The sequence below is a fragment of the Fusarium redolens genome (assembly GCF_020744475.1).
Source record: "Fusarium redolens strain MPI-CAGE-AT-0023 chromosome Unknown BKA55scaffold_17, whole genome shotgun sequence".
Lineage (NCBI taxonomy): Eukaryota > Fungi > Ascomycota > Sordariomycetes > Hypocreales > Nectriaceae > Fusarium > Fusarium redolens.
This window is the reverse complement of record NW_025763680.1, coordinates 749865-766402: the sequence shown is the minus strand read 5'-3', so window position 1 is coordinate 766402 and position 16538 is coordinate 749865. Positions and strand designations below refer to the sequence as shown.

The window sequence follows — 16538 nt, the reverse complement described above, 5'->3', positions numbered from 1 at the left end:
TGGGAGAAGCGAGGCGGGTCAGCCGGACAGTCTAGATTTTCATCTCACGATGCACAGTTTTTGGTGTTGAGTTTAGCTTCATGGGGTAATGCACATCAGAAACCCTCACCTGAGTCGAGTTTCGTTACACCGCTCCACTAGAGGGTGCCACGACATGTCGGTTGGATATTCGTCTCCTTTGACAAATGTGGTCTTCATTCATAGGTCAAGTGTCTACTTGGTCTAATCGGCTGCAGAGCTCGCTCGAGGGAGACCAGAATTCCAGGGTCAACACCATCTCTGGAATGGGAACCCTGGTAGGCCAATGGGGCATCATGGGATTCAACGTGCCTGGCAACCAAATGAGCCAAGCTTTTCTAACTGTGACGATGATTGGCCTCATCGGACAGCCTTTTTGAAGGTTGTTATTATTATTACCGGTTATTTCCCCGCCCTTGACCATCTGTGAACTCAATTAGTGCCGCCTCAATTGGGTGAATCTTGAGGAAATTCGGCACGAAATGCCCGTCGAGGGAGGGGAAAAACCACGAAGGTAACAATACCAAAATGTCATTCATTGAATATAGCGGTAAAGACTGACTACCGATGACAGCTTGACGATAACGAATGCGCTTCGTGTCACTTTCAATTGGTGTAGACTTCGCAGGGAGGGGGTCTCAATGCCACGAGAATTCGCAAGCGAAACACAAACCCCTCCCGAAATGAAGGCATCGTGAAATGTGACTCTCCCGCAAAAGGTCCCATGACCAAAATTCTTGGGGTGTTTTTGCTATGCTTTTGCTTGCAAGGGTAAAAATAGCCTTTCCTCTTCGCTATGACAAGTCCGTGTCAGTCCAGCTGATTGCCAACCCCCTCCCATGGCAAAACCTCATGCAACCCCAACCGACCGGCGTCTAACTGTTTAGCCTTTTCCATGGAGCATGGGTCTCTGACGCTTCGATAGTGGCCGTTCCTCGCCTGCAAGATCCGACATCGCGCGTTGAAACTATTCTCTATCTCGTTACCACGCGTCCTATCATTCACAGCACGGGGTGGACCGGCACTTGATGCCCGGCCCAAGACCAAAATAGATCTAGACTCGTCCCGTTATCTCTGCTCCCCCGCATGCCAGGCCCGGAAAACACAACACCATAAACACACGCCCTCCACCTTTGAACGGCGCCGCCTCTCGATGCCGATCACGTGAGCGCTCCCGCAACCGGAGGTTCTCATGTTAGTTGCTCTTATCGTAACCATGACATAGTGACAAGATACTTTTGAGGATGATCTCGGTGAGGAGGAGTGCGGAGTCGTAGATTGCTGATAGAAAGATATATTTCGACTAGAACCTTTGTTCTTTGCCAATAGAAGCTTCTGTGTTGGAAACCATTCTCATCTCTTCTCCTTTTCCATCTCATCCCTTTACCTACATCACATAATTGCAGAAATGGCACCCTCACCGCGGGTACTTATCATTGGCGCTGGCATCGTCGGCGTCAATGTTGCTGATGAGCTGGTCTCTCGCGGCTGGACCGACATCACGGTTCTTGACCAGGGACCTCTGGACATGCCTGGTGGTTCAACCTCTCACGCTCCTGGTCTTGTATTCCAGACCAACACATCAAAAACTCTCACCAAGATGGCTTCATATACAGTTGAGAAGCTACTATCACTAGACTGCTTCAACCAAGTCGGTGGTTTAGAAATCGCTACTACTCCTGCGCGACTGGAGGAGCTCAAGCGAAAAAGGGGATATGCTTATTCTTGGGGCGTAGAGGCGAATCTCATCAGCCCTGAGAAGTGCCTTGAGTTGTACCCCTTGTTGGATAAGAGCAAGGTCCTTGGTGGACTTCATATTCCTACTGATGGCCTTGCACTGGCTCGTCCTGCTCAAGCGAAGCTTATTGAGCGAACACGAGCGGCTGGTGTCAAGTATCACGGATCTACGGTGGTTACATCCATTGACCACTCCGATGGCCACGTCTCAGCCGTCGTCACAAAGAATGGAACTTTCGAGGCTGATATCATCATCTCGTGCGCTGGATTCTGGGGTGTTGAGATTGGAGCCATGGTTGGCTTGCCTGTTCCCCTGACACCAATGGCTCATCAATATGTCCACACAAAGTCAGTTCCTTGCCAGAAGGGCAAGAACGAGGAGCCTAATGGTGCTAAACTGCCTATCCTTCGTCACCAGGATCAGGATCTCTACTACCGAGAGCACGGCGATCACATCGGTATTGGATTCTACGGCCATCGCCCAATGCCTGTTGTTGCAGCCTCGCTTGGCGAGACACCCAAGAACGTCGATTCTAAGAATATGCCATCCAGCCTCCAGTTCACACCCAAGGACTTCGCGCCAGGCTGGGAGTTGTCGAAGGAGATCCTTCCTGCTCTCCGAGAAACCGAGATCGACCACGGTTTCAACGGTATCATGTCTTTCACTCCCGACGGTGGCCCTCTCGTCGGCCAGGCCCCCAACTTTGACAACTTCTACGTCGCTGAAGCTGTCTGGGTGACACAATCCGCCGGTGTTGGCAAGGCACTAGCTGAACTTCTCACAACAGGCCGCTCAGAGATTGACCTCTCCGAGTGTGACATCTCCCGCTTTGAGCAAGTTCAACTTTCACCCGCCTACGTCGCCGAAACAACATCACAGCAATTCGTCGAAGTCTACGACATTCTTCACCCTCTTCAGCCCAAGGAGTCGCCCCGCAACCTCCGTGTCAGCCCCTTCCACCAGCGCCAGCAAGAGCTCGGTGCTTATTTCCTCGAGGCTGGTGGTTGGGAACGCCCTCATCACTTTGCAGCCAACGAGAAGCTTCTCAAGGACTTGCCTGAGGCTTGGAAGCCTGTTGAGAGAGATGCTTGGTCGTCTCGATACTACTCTGCTGTCTCGGCAGCTGAGGCTTGGAAGACGAGGACTGCTGTTGCTTTGTATGATCAGACTCCTATCCGAAGACTGGAGATCACTGGTCCTGGTGCTGCTGAGTTGTTGCAGCGATTGACGACTGGTAACGTTGCTGGAAAGGTTGGCAAGGTGACATTCACCCTGCTCTTGGATACCCATGGTGGTATCAAGAGTGACATCTTCGTCGCTAGGCTCGGAGAGGATCTCTTCCATCTCGGTGTCAACGGCCCTGTCGATTTGCACTACTTTACCCGCGAGGCAAAGGTCCAGACTAAGGCCAGCCCTCACCGAGCAGTCCAAGTCCGCGACATCACCGGTGGTCTCGCCGCCGTCGGCGTCTGGGGTCCTCGTTCCAAGGATCTCATCAAGCTTGTCAGCAAGGACGACTTCTCAGACCGGGCCTTGCCTTACCTTAGCGTCAAGAAGGCTGAGATCTCTGGCATTCCCGTCATCGCTACCAACTTCTCATACATTGGTGAGGAGGGCTGGGAGATCTATACAACCGCTGATAACGGTCTGCGGCTTTGGGACGCTCTCTGGCAGGGTGGTAAGCCTTACGGAGTCATTGCTGCTGGTCGAAGCACCTTCAACGCTCTCCGTATTGAGAAGGGCTTCAGATCCTGGGGTACTGACATGACCTCCGAGTACGATCCCTACGAGGCTGGACTTGAGTTCGCTCTTCAGCCTGGGAAGGATGGCTATGTCGGCTACAACGCTCTCAAGGGTCGTTCCAGCGAGAAGGTATCCCGTCGCATCCGCGGCCTCACCATTGACGATGGTCGCTCCGTCGTTCTCGGCAAGGAACCAGTGTTCGTCAAGGGCCGCGCAGCCGGCTACGTGACAAGCGCAGCATTCGGCTACAGCATCCGCAAGCCCATCGCCTACGCATACCTACCCAAGGAGGTCCTCGAGGGCGACAAGGTAGAGATTGAGTACTTCGGCAAGCGCATCAAGGCTACCGTTACATCTCTGCCATTCTACCGGCCCGAGAAGAGCGCATATGGCCAGACCTCACAGGCCAGCTTCTCTGCTCGTCTGTAGATTACGAACTTTACGATTTCTTTTGTCTTGGGTGTTTCACATTTGTATTTGCGATTGGGAAGAGGTTTTGCGATGCTGGAATTCCTAGATGGCGGAGAAGTCATGTTATGGGAAAAGTCTTAATAGGCAGCTCACTCTTGCATAATGAGCGATGATTTCTACAAGATGTTAATGAATCATGTTTTACAACTTTACCACTTTGTTATCAGTGAACGTGCTATTCGTTTGTGCTATTTGTAAGTCGGCATTGAGTCTTTCCGTGGGCTGTCTTGGCTGACAAGGATAGTGATCCCAGTTTCCATTTCTGGAACATCCCAACAGACATGATAGGTCACGATGCAAGAGCTAGCAGAAAGCGAAGTGGAATAGTTCGATTCATAACGTTGCTTCTTGGGCATGCTTATCAATTCGTCTTGATTGAAGCTTGGATATTGTTGGTCTTATATGCCATACTATAACGAATCATTTGCTCATCCGTTCAACGATATTTGACATTCGACAGAGATCCTTTAGGCAGGAGATAATATGACTGCAATGCGAGCTTTCGTGACGGACGGCAAAGGGAGCGGGTCTGTACAGCTGTCTCCGCGTCCAAGCCCCCAAGAAGGAGAAATTCTTGTCAAGATTCACTACTCGGCTCTGAACCCTGGAGATTGGAAACTCGTCGAAGGCGATGTGTTGGATGGACCAGCACAGCCGGGTCTCATAGCAGGCTGTGACTTCGCCGGCACGGTCGAAGACCCCAATGGCTCTGACTGGAAGAAAGGCCAAAGAGTTGGCGGCTGGGTTCATGGCGCAACCTTCAAAGGCATTGGGTCTTTTGCGGAGTATATGAGCATCGAGGCATCGCTAGTCTTTGCTGTGCCCGACAACATCAGCTTGCAGCAGGCATCAACTATCTCACTCGCTTTTGCAACCGCCACGCAGGCTATGTATCAGCACATGTCGCTGCCTGAGCCCTACCAGCCAAACGACGGCCGAGTGGATTTTCTGGTGTATGGCGCTTCTACGAGTGTTGGACTCTACGCTGTTCAGCTTGGCAAGCTCAGTGGTATTCGTGTCATTGCAGTGGCTTCTTCAAAGAACCATGACCTTCTCAAACGGCTCGGTGCAGAAGTCACCCTCGACTATCACGATGAAGACTGGGTTGAGCGTGTGAAGGACGTTACCGAAGGCAAATTGAGATACGCGCTCGATAATATTGCGGATGCAGGTTCCCCAGAGAAAGTGGCCAGCTGCCTGGCTCACAGCGAAGGATCTCAGCTGATCGCTCTATCGCCACTCGACAAAGAGTCTATTCACAATGTAAATCCATGTGTCAAAGCCGAGTCTATGCTCGCTTTTACTGTCTTTGGCAAGGCATTGGGTGAGGAATACACCGTGTTCGACAACACAGGTCCCGAGACACCAGACGAGAAACGTGCTTGGGAGAAGTACCTACGACTTGTAACCAAGATGCTTGAGCGTGGTGATCTTGAGGCAAACCCTGTGAGGGAAGTTGGAACTCTGGATGACGTTACTGAAGCGTTTCGGCTGAGCAGAGAAGGCAAGCTGTCGGCTGAAAAAGCCGTGCTGATGGTTATCACAGATCACTAAAGTATGGATAGAGGTTTCAATGAGCACCAAATGACAATGCAGTCAATGCGCTCAGATAAACATTGTGACTAACCTGTTGATGACTGCACATGGCAACGTAAATATCCAATCATGCTTGATCAATGTCGATTCCGCGGCCGCGGAACACTCACATACGGGTTGTTTGTGCTATAGCAAATAGGAGCTTATCGGAGAGGCGATAAGGCGATATCTGTTGGTGCTCTATTTGGGTTTTGACAGTTGAATCACGTACGTCATTCCGTGGAATCTTGTTTGGCCGTTTTGAAGCGTGGACGCGATGGCATGGAATGGGTTGCAACTAATGCAAGCCAAAAACAAACAAGGCTTGTCTGTTGCGTCATACTACCGTTTGATGGAGCTTGTTTAAACAAATCCTTATCGTCGTTTAGATTCGATGTGCGACGAATTCTGCTGATCGTTTTGATGATGAAGATCAGGAAACAAGACAGTGGAGTTTGTTCACTGGGGCACTCGCTGAGTGCAGTAAGATTAGCTCTGCAAACCGCTGACTCAGGGTAGCTTGCGGCATGAGACCTTCGCGTGGAGATGCTTGTGACGAGTTTAATGGGAATTAACTTTTGGAACCCTTAAAACGGGAGGTCAAATCAAATGTCAAGGGCTAAGCTTTTGTTTTTATGTAACAGCTTCCTCTTTGATCGTAGATACCTTACGCGTCGTGGATTCCCCCAGATAATGCTTGTCGCTGTCAAGTGCCAAGATGAACATCACGGGTGCCAAGAGACCAAGCACGGGTTTAATTGGGAATATCTCCAATTTTCTCAACTTCATTGATACTCACGATAGTTGAAGATGGGCTGGGAATAGTCACCACCACAATTAAACCCTGGCATGTCCTTATGTTAGACCACCCATCCGTGTGTATTTCTCACCTAAGATTTGAACGAGGATCAGCACCCAAACTCTATCAGCGACTGCATCCCATTCCTCCTCCCATGACACAACTCAAAGTCGGTCCTACCACAGACCAAGACCCATCTGTATCCCTTCTCCAGACTCCAGTGAGATAAACCCAACTGTCTCTGCCCAATTAGACAGGGTACAACCAGTGTTCATCGTATGTTAGCCTCGGGATCGGCGGCTTGATAAGAGAACTTCCGGCTAGCTCGGCTCCGGGCGCGCCCCAATGATACAGGTGCTACGCCATTTGCTGCCAATGCTCAATTTCACACGTACGCAGATCCAGCAAAGATATTCCGGGGTAGAACTTGAATCTATGACAAATAGATTCCTCAAAAGATGCCACTTTCCCCAGACTTGGGAGGAGCCTTTTTGCGCACCTTATCCAGACTGCAGAACATCACATGCAATATAGATAAAACATGCCTCGATGGAGTCGTGAAGAAATCGACGACAATACCTTCGGAGCCGAGGATGCACAAGATCAAGCCTCAGCCTAACCTCAGCTCTAAAACTTCCGCTCAGTAGCACTCTTCCCTCCCCGCCAGCACGCGATCAAACGGTTGATAGGCTAGTTTCCCTCTCTTCCCCAGCTCCTTTTTTGGTGGCTTAAGCTTTGTTCGTTCGAGTATCCACTTCTTTTGCCCCAGCTGAGCAAAGTGCCGCTTTATCCGTGAGATAGAGGAGCCGCCCCCAGAAACGGATCACCACAGCAATTCAACAGTGAAACCAACAATCATGCTCCATGTTACGTACCCTTCCTAGGTACCTATCTCTCTCTGCATCCTTCCAAGAAACCACCTTCCGCTTTTCATTTAGGTCCGTTTGAGGGATGGTCCCCCTGCGTTGCCACTTTTGGCACGAGTAGCATCGTATATATCTGCCATTAACCCGCGCTGTCTCTAATTCCCTCTGATCCTTTGACTCCAAGACATTGAAACTTATCTAAGCATCTCACCATGTCGGAAATCAGTCCTAAACAAGAAGCCCTTGAGGCTCAGGATACAACACCACGATATGATGAGAAGCACGGCACCACTGAGCCCATTGAGGATGCACCCAAGCAGTCATGGGCGCTGCGCAATGGGCTTACTCCCGGCTCATTCGCTCCCCATGATGATTACGCAAAGGGAACCGCTGAGTTGCAGCGGGAGATGAAGCCTCGTCATCTTAACATGATCGCTATTGGTGGCAGGTCAGTCATTTTCGTTCTGTCGTCATCGTGCAACGCCGGCTTATTGCCGCCCCTGCTAAATGATGACGCGCTAATGGTGATTTGGTGTACTAACTCATTTGCAGTATTGGTGCTGGTTTCTTCGTCGGTAGCGGTGCTGCTCTGCAGACTGGTGGCCCTGGTTCATTGACTATTGGTTTCTTGATCATGGGTGTCATGATCTTCAACGTTGTCTATGCTCTCGGTGAACTTGCTGTTATGTATCCCGTCTCTGGTGGTTTCTATACGTGAGTTCTGTCAATCCCCAATTAAGACGTGAGCTAACAATCACCAGCTATGCCAACCGATTCGTTGATCCTTCTTGGGGTTTCGCCATGGGTTGGAACTATGTCATGCAATGGGCCTTCGTTCTTCCTCTCGAATTGACAGTTTGCGGTACAGTCATTCAATACTGGGCTCCGCATACTAGCGTAGCCATCTGGGTCAGCGTAAGTAATTTCTCTGAAGCTATCGTGAGTCCGTCAACTAACATGCTGCAGGTCTTCCTTGTTGTCATCATCTTAGTCAACATTTTCGGTACTCTTGGTTATGCCGAGGAAGAGTTCTGGGCTGCACTTCTCAAGCTCTCTGCTACTGTCATCTTCATGATCGTCGCTGTTGTCCTCATTTGCGGTGGAGGTCCTTCTGATGGAGAGTACAGCACCTACCAGGGTGCCAAGCTTTGGTATGACCCAGGTGCTTTCCAGCACGGTTTCCGAGGCTTCTGCGGTAAGATATCATCCCTCCCTCCCATGGCATTCATCAGAAACTAATGAATACTAGGTGTGTTTGTCACTGCGGCTTTCTCCTTCAGTGGAACAGAACTTGTTGGTCTCGCTGCTGCTGAAGCCAAGAACCCAGCCAAGGCTCTCCCCGGCGCCATCAAGCAGGTCTTCTGGCGAATCACTCTCTTCTACGTTATTGGTCTTCTCCTCGTTGGCTTCCTTGTCAACTCCAAAGACCCCAGACTTCTGAACGCCGGCAACAACGAGCCCAGTGCTTCTCCCTTCGTCATCGCTGCCGCTAACGCCCATCTCAAGGGATACGATTCTTTCATGAACGTCATTATCCTCGTTTCCGTCTTGTCTATCGGTGTCTCGTGTGTTTACGGCGGTAGCCGAACTCTTGTTGCTCTTGCGCAACAGGGCTACGCTCCTCGATTCTTCTCCTTCATCGACAAGTCAGGCCGTCCTCTTCCTGCTGTTGTCTCCATCATCGCCATCGGTGCTCTTGGATACATCAGTGTCAACGGCGAGGGAAACACTGTCTTCATATGGCTTCAGGCTCTGTCTGGTCTGGCCGCTTTGTTCACCTGGGGCTCCATCTGCCTCTGCCATATCCGATTCCGACAAGCCTGGAAGTATCACGGTCACACCCTCGATGAGATCCCTTTCCAGCACGTCTTCGGAGTCTGGGGTTCTTGGCTTGGACTTATCCTAATCGTCATCGTTCTCATTGCGCAGTTCTACACAGCCATGACCAACATTGACGGATCTCTCGGTACTGCTGAGGGTTTCTTCCAGTCATACCTGGCCTTGCCTGTTGTTATCCTCTTCTACGTCGTTGGATACATCTGGAAGCGAGAGGGATGGAGAAAGGTCAGTGAGATTGATCTTGATACTGGTCGTCGTGAGCATGATTGGGATACCATCAACGCTTATCGCCAGCAGCTCGCCAATGGCCCTGCTTGGAAGCGCCTGATGCATCACCTATTTTAAGTGTATATAGCGATTTCAACATATGTCACAAACGGCTTTTGGCCATATAAGTTTAATCTATTATACTTTACGTTGAATTGTCATGCATTGCTTCAGTGAGATTAGGCCTGGTCAACTGAACCTACAGCCTAATTCGCGCTGGCTATCGTTGTCTCCTTATCACAGTCTATATCTAAGATATTCTAACCCTTTGCTTTGGTGTAGCCATTTGACTAAGCATGACAGGCTCATGACAGTTGAGCTATCAAAGACTGTCGTCACATCATCTTTGACCTTTAATGGTAGCCATGATGCCTGATCTGTCCCAATCACTTCAAGGGAAATCTCCGGAAAGATCCTGATCGCCTGCGTGTAAGTCATGCATGTCAGATCCAGGACATGGTGCAGGAGGGTGAGCAGCCACGAAATGAAGTGCCAGCGGGCATTTCGAGAAACCCCGAGGGAAACCCCAACCGCCCGAAGTTCTCGACTTACGAGTAATAGTCCCCCTACCCTTTCACCCCTGGTCATATGACCGTCCTTCTGGCAATTAGGCCTAAGGCCAAAGATGACAAGAATGGGTTCTATGGCTCTATTGAACAGTAAACGGCCATAGCTATATCTATGACTACTGGTTCCAGTCTACACTTCGCCAAGCAATAAGCACTAGCCATGAGCACTGCCGCTCAGCTTCATGGAGACTTTTTGTAAGCCCGGAGACATTATTCGATGTCCGGAGATATGTAGTGAGACTCGGCTTGACTAAAGATGAACGAACTCCTACGGAACTCCTTATAATATGATCACTACTATGTGCATATAAAGCCAGGTGTAGGTCAGTTCATTCCTCACAAAGAGTAGTATCCTTTGCATCATCAACCTCCTACAACCGCGGACCGAATAACCTTGGTTTTTTCCGTTTATAATGTCATCAAAGGACAAAGCCGACTATCCATGGGAAATAAGCAGAGAAGTAGAAAGGCTTCAGAAACAACACGCCTGGGTTCAGAGATGTCTTAACAATAAGATTGTCTTTGCACCGATACCGCTGAACAAGGAAGAACTCAAAGTTCTCGATGTCGGATGTGCTGATGGTAAGAAGCTATTTGTTGGGAAACATTCAGGTTACTGACCGAAGTATTTAGGAATTCTCCTTCGAGACTTGAAGAAGCAGGTCTCTCCATCAGCCCAGCTCGTTGGCGCAGATCTTGTTGAAGCCTTTCTACCCGCTTCCGAAGAGGGCATCCAATTCGAAGTCTATGACCTTTGTGAACCGCCTAGAGACGAACTTGTCGGATCATTTGACTTGACGCATGTGAGGTACAGCATCCTCGGAGCTGCCAAAGTGGGCTATCGGAAAGCCATTGATCATCTAGTCTGTAGGTGAACAAGGGTTTCTCAATATTTCAAGCCACTTGACTGACTTTAGACAGCGACTGTTGCACCCAGAGGTTGGCTACAAGTTCACGAGCTTGACTTTGATCTGACAGACCGACCTAACGTAGGTCCAGCGTGGAGAGATGTAAACAACCTCATCGCGGCTATGTTCGATGGTATGGGTATGGGATCCGACTGCATTCGGAAACTGCCGGGCGCATTCGAGGCAGCAGGACTCGTGAATGTGACTGTCCATTCAGTGGATCTACCCATGGGGAAGCTATTGGGTGATGGTGAAGCTGCCGAGATATCGTGGCAGCCTTTCGTGATTACCATCCCAAGTCTCATCGAGGGCGCGAAGGGTAAGTCTGAACTATGGAAGTATATGGGAATGTGACTGACAGTAATAGCCCTCGGTGTCAAGCTATTCGAATCTACGCATGAGAATTTGGCCGAGAGGTTTGAGAAGGAAGTCAAGGAAGAAGGTGCTATGTTTCGCGCGTTGGTCACTATTGGACAGAAGCCCGCGTGAACTATAGCATGAAGACATGGCATTCTAGAGATATATGATGCTACAACCTGGTGTCTGAGCATACGTTGCCCAAGGATGGGATCCCGTGCTGTCAGCCATCCAGTTACCCCAGCTCCGCAATTAGTGTCAATTACAAAGGCTTTGTCATGGTTATTAACTCAGAGCGGAGTCTCCACCATACAAAACAAAGGTTGACAGTCACCCCGACGATCGTGATGCCAAGATGTCACCAAAAGCCAAGTAACTCAATCCAACGTGAGGGGACATGTAATTTTAGCGGCCCGAACAGCCGACGGCTAAATCCTGCTGAGTAGTGCCAATTCAACAAAACGGAGCATTCATCGCTTTTTCATGAAGAACTTCTTCTATTGCCATCATCCACTTGTTGGAAAACTCGGACAATATGGTCGAAGCAAATCTTGTAGATGTTGAAGCTCTATTGAGCAAGTTGACGCTGGATGAGAAGGTGGAGCTCCTGGCGGGCCAGGGATCATTTCGGATGACCGGTCTTGAGAAGCATGGTATTCCAGGTCTGATTGTGAGTCTGAGGTGTAAAATATGAGAAAAGCATGACGCTGACAAGCTAGACTTCGGATGGCCCTCATGGAATTCGAGGGCGACGGTCGTTCACTCACGTGAGTATCCCCCAACGTCTGGGTAGCATGGACTAACAGGCCGCTAGATGCCGAGTCCAATGCTACCGTCGGCAACCGGAATGGGCGCCACATTCAACACTGAGCTCATCCATAGGATCGGAAGCCTTCTTGGCGAAGAAGCGAAGGTCCGCGGTGTTCATGTCTTGCTAGCACCGACACTTTGCTTGCAGCGCTCACCCTTGATCGGACGTGGTTTCGAGGCCTTCGGTGAAGACCCTTTTCTCAGCGGAACTTTGGGCGCACACTACATCAATGGCGTTCAAGAGCAGGGCGTCGCAACAAGCGTCAAGCACTATGCAGCTCACGACCAGTCTGACAACAGTATCGAGGACAACGCGGTTATGACCGAGCGCACTCTCCGAGAGGTTCATATGCTCCCCTTCCAGCTCGCCCTCCGAGGATCAGAACCATGGACTATAATGACATCTTATAATAAGATCAACGGAATTCATGTGAGTGAGGATCCTTTGCTGATGAAGGAGATCCTGCGTGAAGAGTGGGGATTCAAGGGACTTGTCATGAGTGACTGGTTCGGCACTTACAGCACATCAGAAGCTATCAACGCTGGCTTGGATCTCGAAATGCCTGGGCCAACAGACTGGAGAGGAAAGCGCCTCAGCATAGCAGTCAACTCTCGAAAGGTATCCAAAGCAACAGTCGATACAGCTGTTGAGAACGTCTTGAACCTCGTCAATAAGTGCAAGGCAGGCGAGAAATCAGGGAAGCCCCCTCAATCGGATACACCAGAACAACGAGCTCTGATTAGACAGCTGGTTGCGGAATCAGTTGTCCTACTGAAGAACGACAAGCAGAAACTACCGATCAACAACCCGGAGAAGTTGAAGTTCGGACTGATTGGAGATCACGTTAAGAACCCGGCTCTCTGTGGTGGCGGAAGTGCTGAGGTTGAGCCTTATTATGGCATTACTCCGTATGAAGCCATCAAGGAAGTGGTAGGAGAGGAGAACATCACATATACCCCAGGCTGCAACTGTATGTCCCTGATTAGGCCATTATCACTACGCACGTGCTAACACTACAAACAGCCTTCCGATTCAGCCCTCTCATCAAGGGCCATACACCACCAGACTCTGATTCCGAGGGCTGGTTTGTCGAGATCTTTGGCGAGGACCCGCAAGAGAACCCCGATGCCAAAGTCGTTGTTTCAACTACAGCCGAGAAGCAATTGGTAGATGTTCCAGAAAGCTACCACGCAACCATCCCAACCAAGTATTACGTCAGAGCGAAGGCCAAGTATATAATCCACGAATCGGGAAAGCTCAAGTTCGGTTTCAGCACTTCTGGGAAGGGCAAATTGATCATCGACGGTAAGGAGGCAATCGACCTTTGGACGAGCCAGCCTCCAAAGACCGACTCAACCCCATGCTTCAACCGTCTCTCTATGGAAAAGTACTATGAGGGCGAGTTCGAGAAGGGTCATGTTCTTGATCTCGAAGTCCTCCAAGTCAACGAGAACCTATCTGGTGGTGTTGGTACTGCACAAACTCTGACTGGACGAGTTGGTGTTTACGAGCTGTATGATGAGGATCAGGGGATCAAGGATGCAGTGGAACTCGCCAAGAAGGTTGATGTTCCCATCGTTATTACTGGCTTATCATCAGACTTTGAGTATGAGGGCAGCGATAGGAAGCACCTGAGACTTCCCGGTCGCGTGGATGAATTGATTGCGGCTGTGTTGGAGGCCAATCCTGATGCTGTAAGCTGACCTTTGTTTAGCCAAAATGCTTAGACTAACAGATCACAGATTATCGTTACGCAATCAGGACTACCCATTGAGATGCCTTGGGAGTCTCAAGCAGCAACACTTCTTCACGCCTGGTTCGGCGGCCAGGAAACAGGTCATGGCATGGCTGATGTCCTGTTTGGCAAGGTCAATCCCTCTGGAAGACTTTCCCTGACATTCCCCAAATCTATCAAGCATACGCCAGCGTACCTCACCTTTTCTAAGGCGGACTATGACATTGTATATGGCGAAGGTGTATTTATAGGTCATCGATACTATGAGATGGTTGATCGAGAGCCTCTCTTCTACTTCGGTCATGGTCTTTCATACTCGAAGTTCGAGTACTTGAACCTCACCGTCCCCGGGGAGTTCACACCCGCGGCTGATCACCAGATGCGCGTCAAGGTTGATATCACCAACAAGGGCGCTTTCGCGGGTGCCGAAGTTGTTCAGCTGTACATCCACCACGCGAACAGCTCTCTTCAGCGACCAATCCGAGAGTTGAAGGCATTCACCAAGGTCAATCTGGGCGTTGATGAGACTAAGACAGTCGAACTTACTCTTGATAAGTATTCATTGTCATTCTGGTGTCAGGAAGCATCGAAGTGGAAGGCGGAAGCTGGGCAGTACACACTGATACTTGCTTCAAGCTCGAATCCCAAGGATGAGATTGCACGCGCGGACTTTGCTCTACCCAAGACTTTCTTCTGGAAGGGTCTTTAGATATTTCGGGTACACGCCCATACGATAGCCTGTCATAGGTAATAGACTGCCATCGATCGTTCAACTTGTATGTTGTTACTTTTCAGTGAAATTACTCCATGGGAATCTATTTGTGACCAAAAGGAATTCTATAATACTCTACCTAGGACTGTACATAACCTCCGTTGTTGAAACAATCTCGATGCCATCAGTTTTACCGTTTCTGTGGTAATGGGAGTTACTCCTGCGTGAACCAGCAGCACCAGAAACTACTCCAGGCGCAGTAACCAAGACTTTGTGGTTGCCATTGTCGAAGCTTTTCTGTGGCTTGGGCCAGAGCGTAGCTTCATCGTCATCGGTAACCTTTCTTCCTGACTCTGAGTCATCTCCAGATTGAAGCTCAATGGCATCAACTTGCTTGCGACTCAGCTGCCTTCGGCTCTTGATGGCATTGGATCCGCCTGTTGCTCCAGATGGCCCACCGTAGCTGGCACCGCGGCTGCTGAAGATACTGGGTAGGATTCGCTTGAAGAATGGCTTGAGAGAGCTGGCGGATGCGCAGATGACACAGCCAGTCAACTCAGCATACATCCAGCAAAGCTCATATGCGAGACCCCAGGTGTAGTTGGGGCTGCTGAATAGCTTCACAGTGAGAACGCAATTGTAGATGGCAACGATGATGACACTAGGGACGTCAGTACGATAATTGAGCGATGTAGGAAGGGTTACCCACAAGCCACCAGTAGTGAACAGAAACAAAAGTGACATCTTCTGCCGTCGAGGAATTTGCAGCGGGATAACAATCCGCAACGGCAGCAGCAAGATGATCAGATCCATGACTACGTTGGCAACCGACGCAGCCAAGAAGAAGCCGAACTTGTCCACGCATTTTCCCGTTGCTTGAGCAGCAAGGTCCCACGACGCCTTGATGGGTTGGCACCCAAAGAGACTAATCATGGCATATATGAGGGCATAAAGACCGAAGAGGCTAATCAGGACATAGATGACGATGCGGAAGGTTCGCTCGGGTGAGAGACGGAGATAGAAGAAGAGAAGAGAGATTTTGGCGAGATCGGAGGACAGCATGTAAAAGATGTTGACGGGGATGGTCCACTTCAAAGGCGTTAGTCGTCTCGAAGAGGAAGAGTGTTGTTGAGGATCGTACCTTGAGCAATGATTCGTATTGCGATTGAGTGACCTGCCAGAAGTTGGTAGCACAGCCGCCCTGAGCGACCACTGCCTCTGTGAGTATGTATGAGTTAATAAGTATGGGATAACTTACTACCCATGGTGCATGCATAAAAGACCCAACATGCTATCAGCGAGGCGCCAGTGAGAACTGAGTATACAAGGTTAGCTCTCTTGAACCAGACATGCAAAAGTTGAGACTTACAGTCGTCAAGACGAAGAGGATTCTTCAACAGCCGCACTCTCGTCAAGATCCGGAGTCCATACACAACCGTTCCAAGCGTAAACAGACAAGCACCCAAAATGATCTGTATAGTCGCAGCGCTTCCGGCCTCCCATCTGTCCTGCCCCTTGGGCGGCTCCATCATATACACCTCCTCGGCCATGGCGTTTTGCGACTCGGCCGCAACAGTATCGTTTGATCGTGAAGAGAGAAGTCGAGTTGGTGAAAGACCTTAAGTTCACAGTATATCAACCTTTTTTCTGCCGGGAAATGGTAGTGAAATAATCTACTGGATGAACATGAGATCTGCAGGCTTATTCCTTATTCTGTTTCAACGGCAGACGTTGTCAGGAGCTGTCCTTTTCGTCTGCAACGGCTCCACTACTGTTCATCAAGGATGATCTTCCCACTACGCATCCGAGGCAACAAGAGTGATGACAGTACTGGGGGCCTGGTAAAAGATTTTATGCTATATTTTGCGTACTTGTTGAGAGACCTAGCGCCTTACTTGCCACTACGACCTGTAGTTGAAGGCCAGCGAAGAGTGAGACAAAACCCTCAAGCTTTGGCACTTTTGCCCTCAGACACTTCCAACCAACAGATTATTTCTTCTTCCCGTTAACCTCTCCATGCCTAGCGATGCGATTCGCTTGCTGTACAAAGCGAAGTGGGCTAATTGCAAGGTCTTCAGGGGAATCAGCTCGGCATTGGAGGTTTCCGACCGAGTGGTTTTTCTTTTGCCT

General features: G+C 49.9%; 4 protein-coding genes across 4 annotated transcripts; 3 read left to right on the top strand and 1 right to left on the bottom strand.

Moving 5' to 3' along the window:
- The first annotated feature begins 1348 nt into the window (after positions 1 to 1348).
- On the top strand, positions 1349 to 5980 carry BKA55DRAFT_667056 (uncharacterized protein). The gene is made up of 2 exons (XM_046197807.1): positions 1349 to 3920; positions 4446 to 5980. The coding sequence occupies exons 1-2, from the start codon at positions 1427 to 1429 to the stop codon at positions 5522 to 5524; spliced, it is 3573 nt and encodes a 1190-aa protein (XP_046044667.1). The 5' UTR covers positions 1349 to 1426; the 3' UTR covers positions 5525 to 5980.
- A 1442-nt stretch (positions 5981 to 7422) lies between these two features.
- BKA55DRAFT_597877 (amino acid permease/ SLC12A domain-containing protein) lies at positions 7423 to 9394 on the top strand (the record flags this gene model as incomplete). Its single annotated transcript, XM_046196133.1, has 5 exons — positions 7423 to 7658; positions 7763 to 7924; positions 7972 to 8125; positions 8177 to 8405; positions 8460 to 9394. 5 exons carry the CDS (start codon positions 7423 to 7425, stop codon positions 9392 to 9394), a joined length of 1716 nt encoding a protein of 571 aa, XP_046044666.1.
- A 904-nt stretch (positions 9395 to 10298) lies between these two features.
- On the top strand, positions 10299 to 14405 carry BKA55DRAFT_597876 (uncharacterized protein; the record flags this gene model as incomplete). Its single annotated transcript, XM_046196132.1, has 10 exons — positions 10299 to 10467; positions 10519 to 10752; positions 10807 to 11112; positions 11161 to 11255; positions 11342 to 11537; positions 11708 to 11820; positions 11870 to 11917; positions 11965 to 12931; positions 12985 to 13655; positions 13704 to 14405. 10 exons carry the CDS (start codon positions 10299 to 10301, stop codon positions 14403 to 14405), a joined length of 3501 nt encoding a protein of 1166 aa, XP_046044665.1.
- Positions 14406 to 14543: 138 nt separating this feature from the next.
- On the bottom strand, positions 14544 to 15958 carry BKA55DRAFT_522278 (uncharacterized protein; the record flags this gene model as incomplete). Its single annotated transcript, XM_046188565.1, has 5 exons — positions 14544 to 15069; positions 15118 to 15497; positions 15550 to 15620; positions 15667 to 15723; positions 15778 to 15958. The coding sequence occupies 5 exons, from the start codon at positions 15956 to 15958 to the stop codon at positions 14544 to 14546; spliced, it is 1215 nt and encodes a 404-aa protein (XP_046044664.1).
- Positions 15959 to 16538: the final 580 nt, after the last annotated feature.

Coding starts and splice junctions, on each gene's coding strand:
- BKA55DRAFT_667056 (XM_046197807.1), top strand. CDS start 1,427: ATGGCACCCTCACCGCGGGTACTTATCATTGGCGCTGGCATCGTCGGC. Junction 3,921..4,445: donor ACAGGCCAGCTTCTCTGCTC/GTCTGTAGATTA, acceptor TCCTTTAGGCAG/GAGATAATATGACTGCAATG.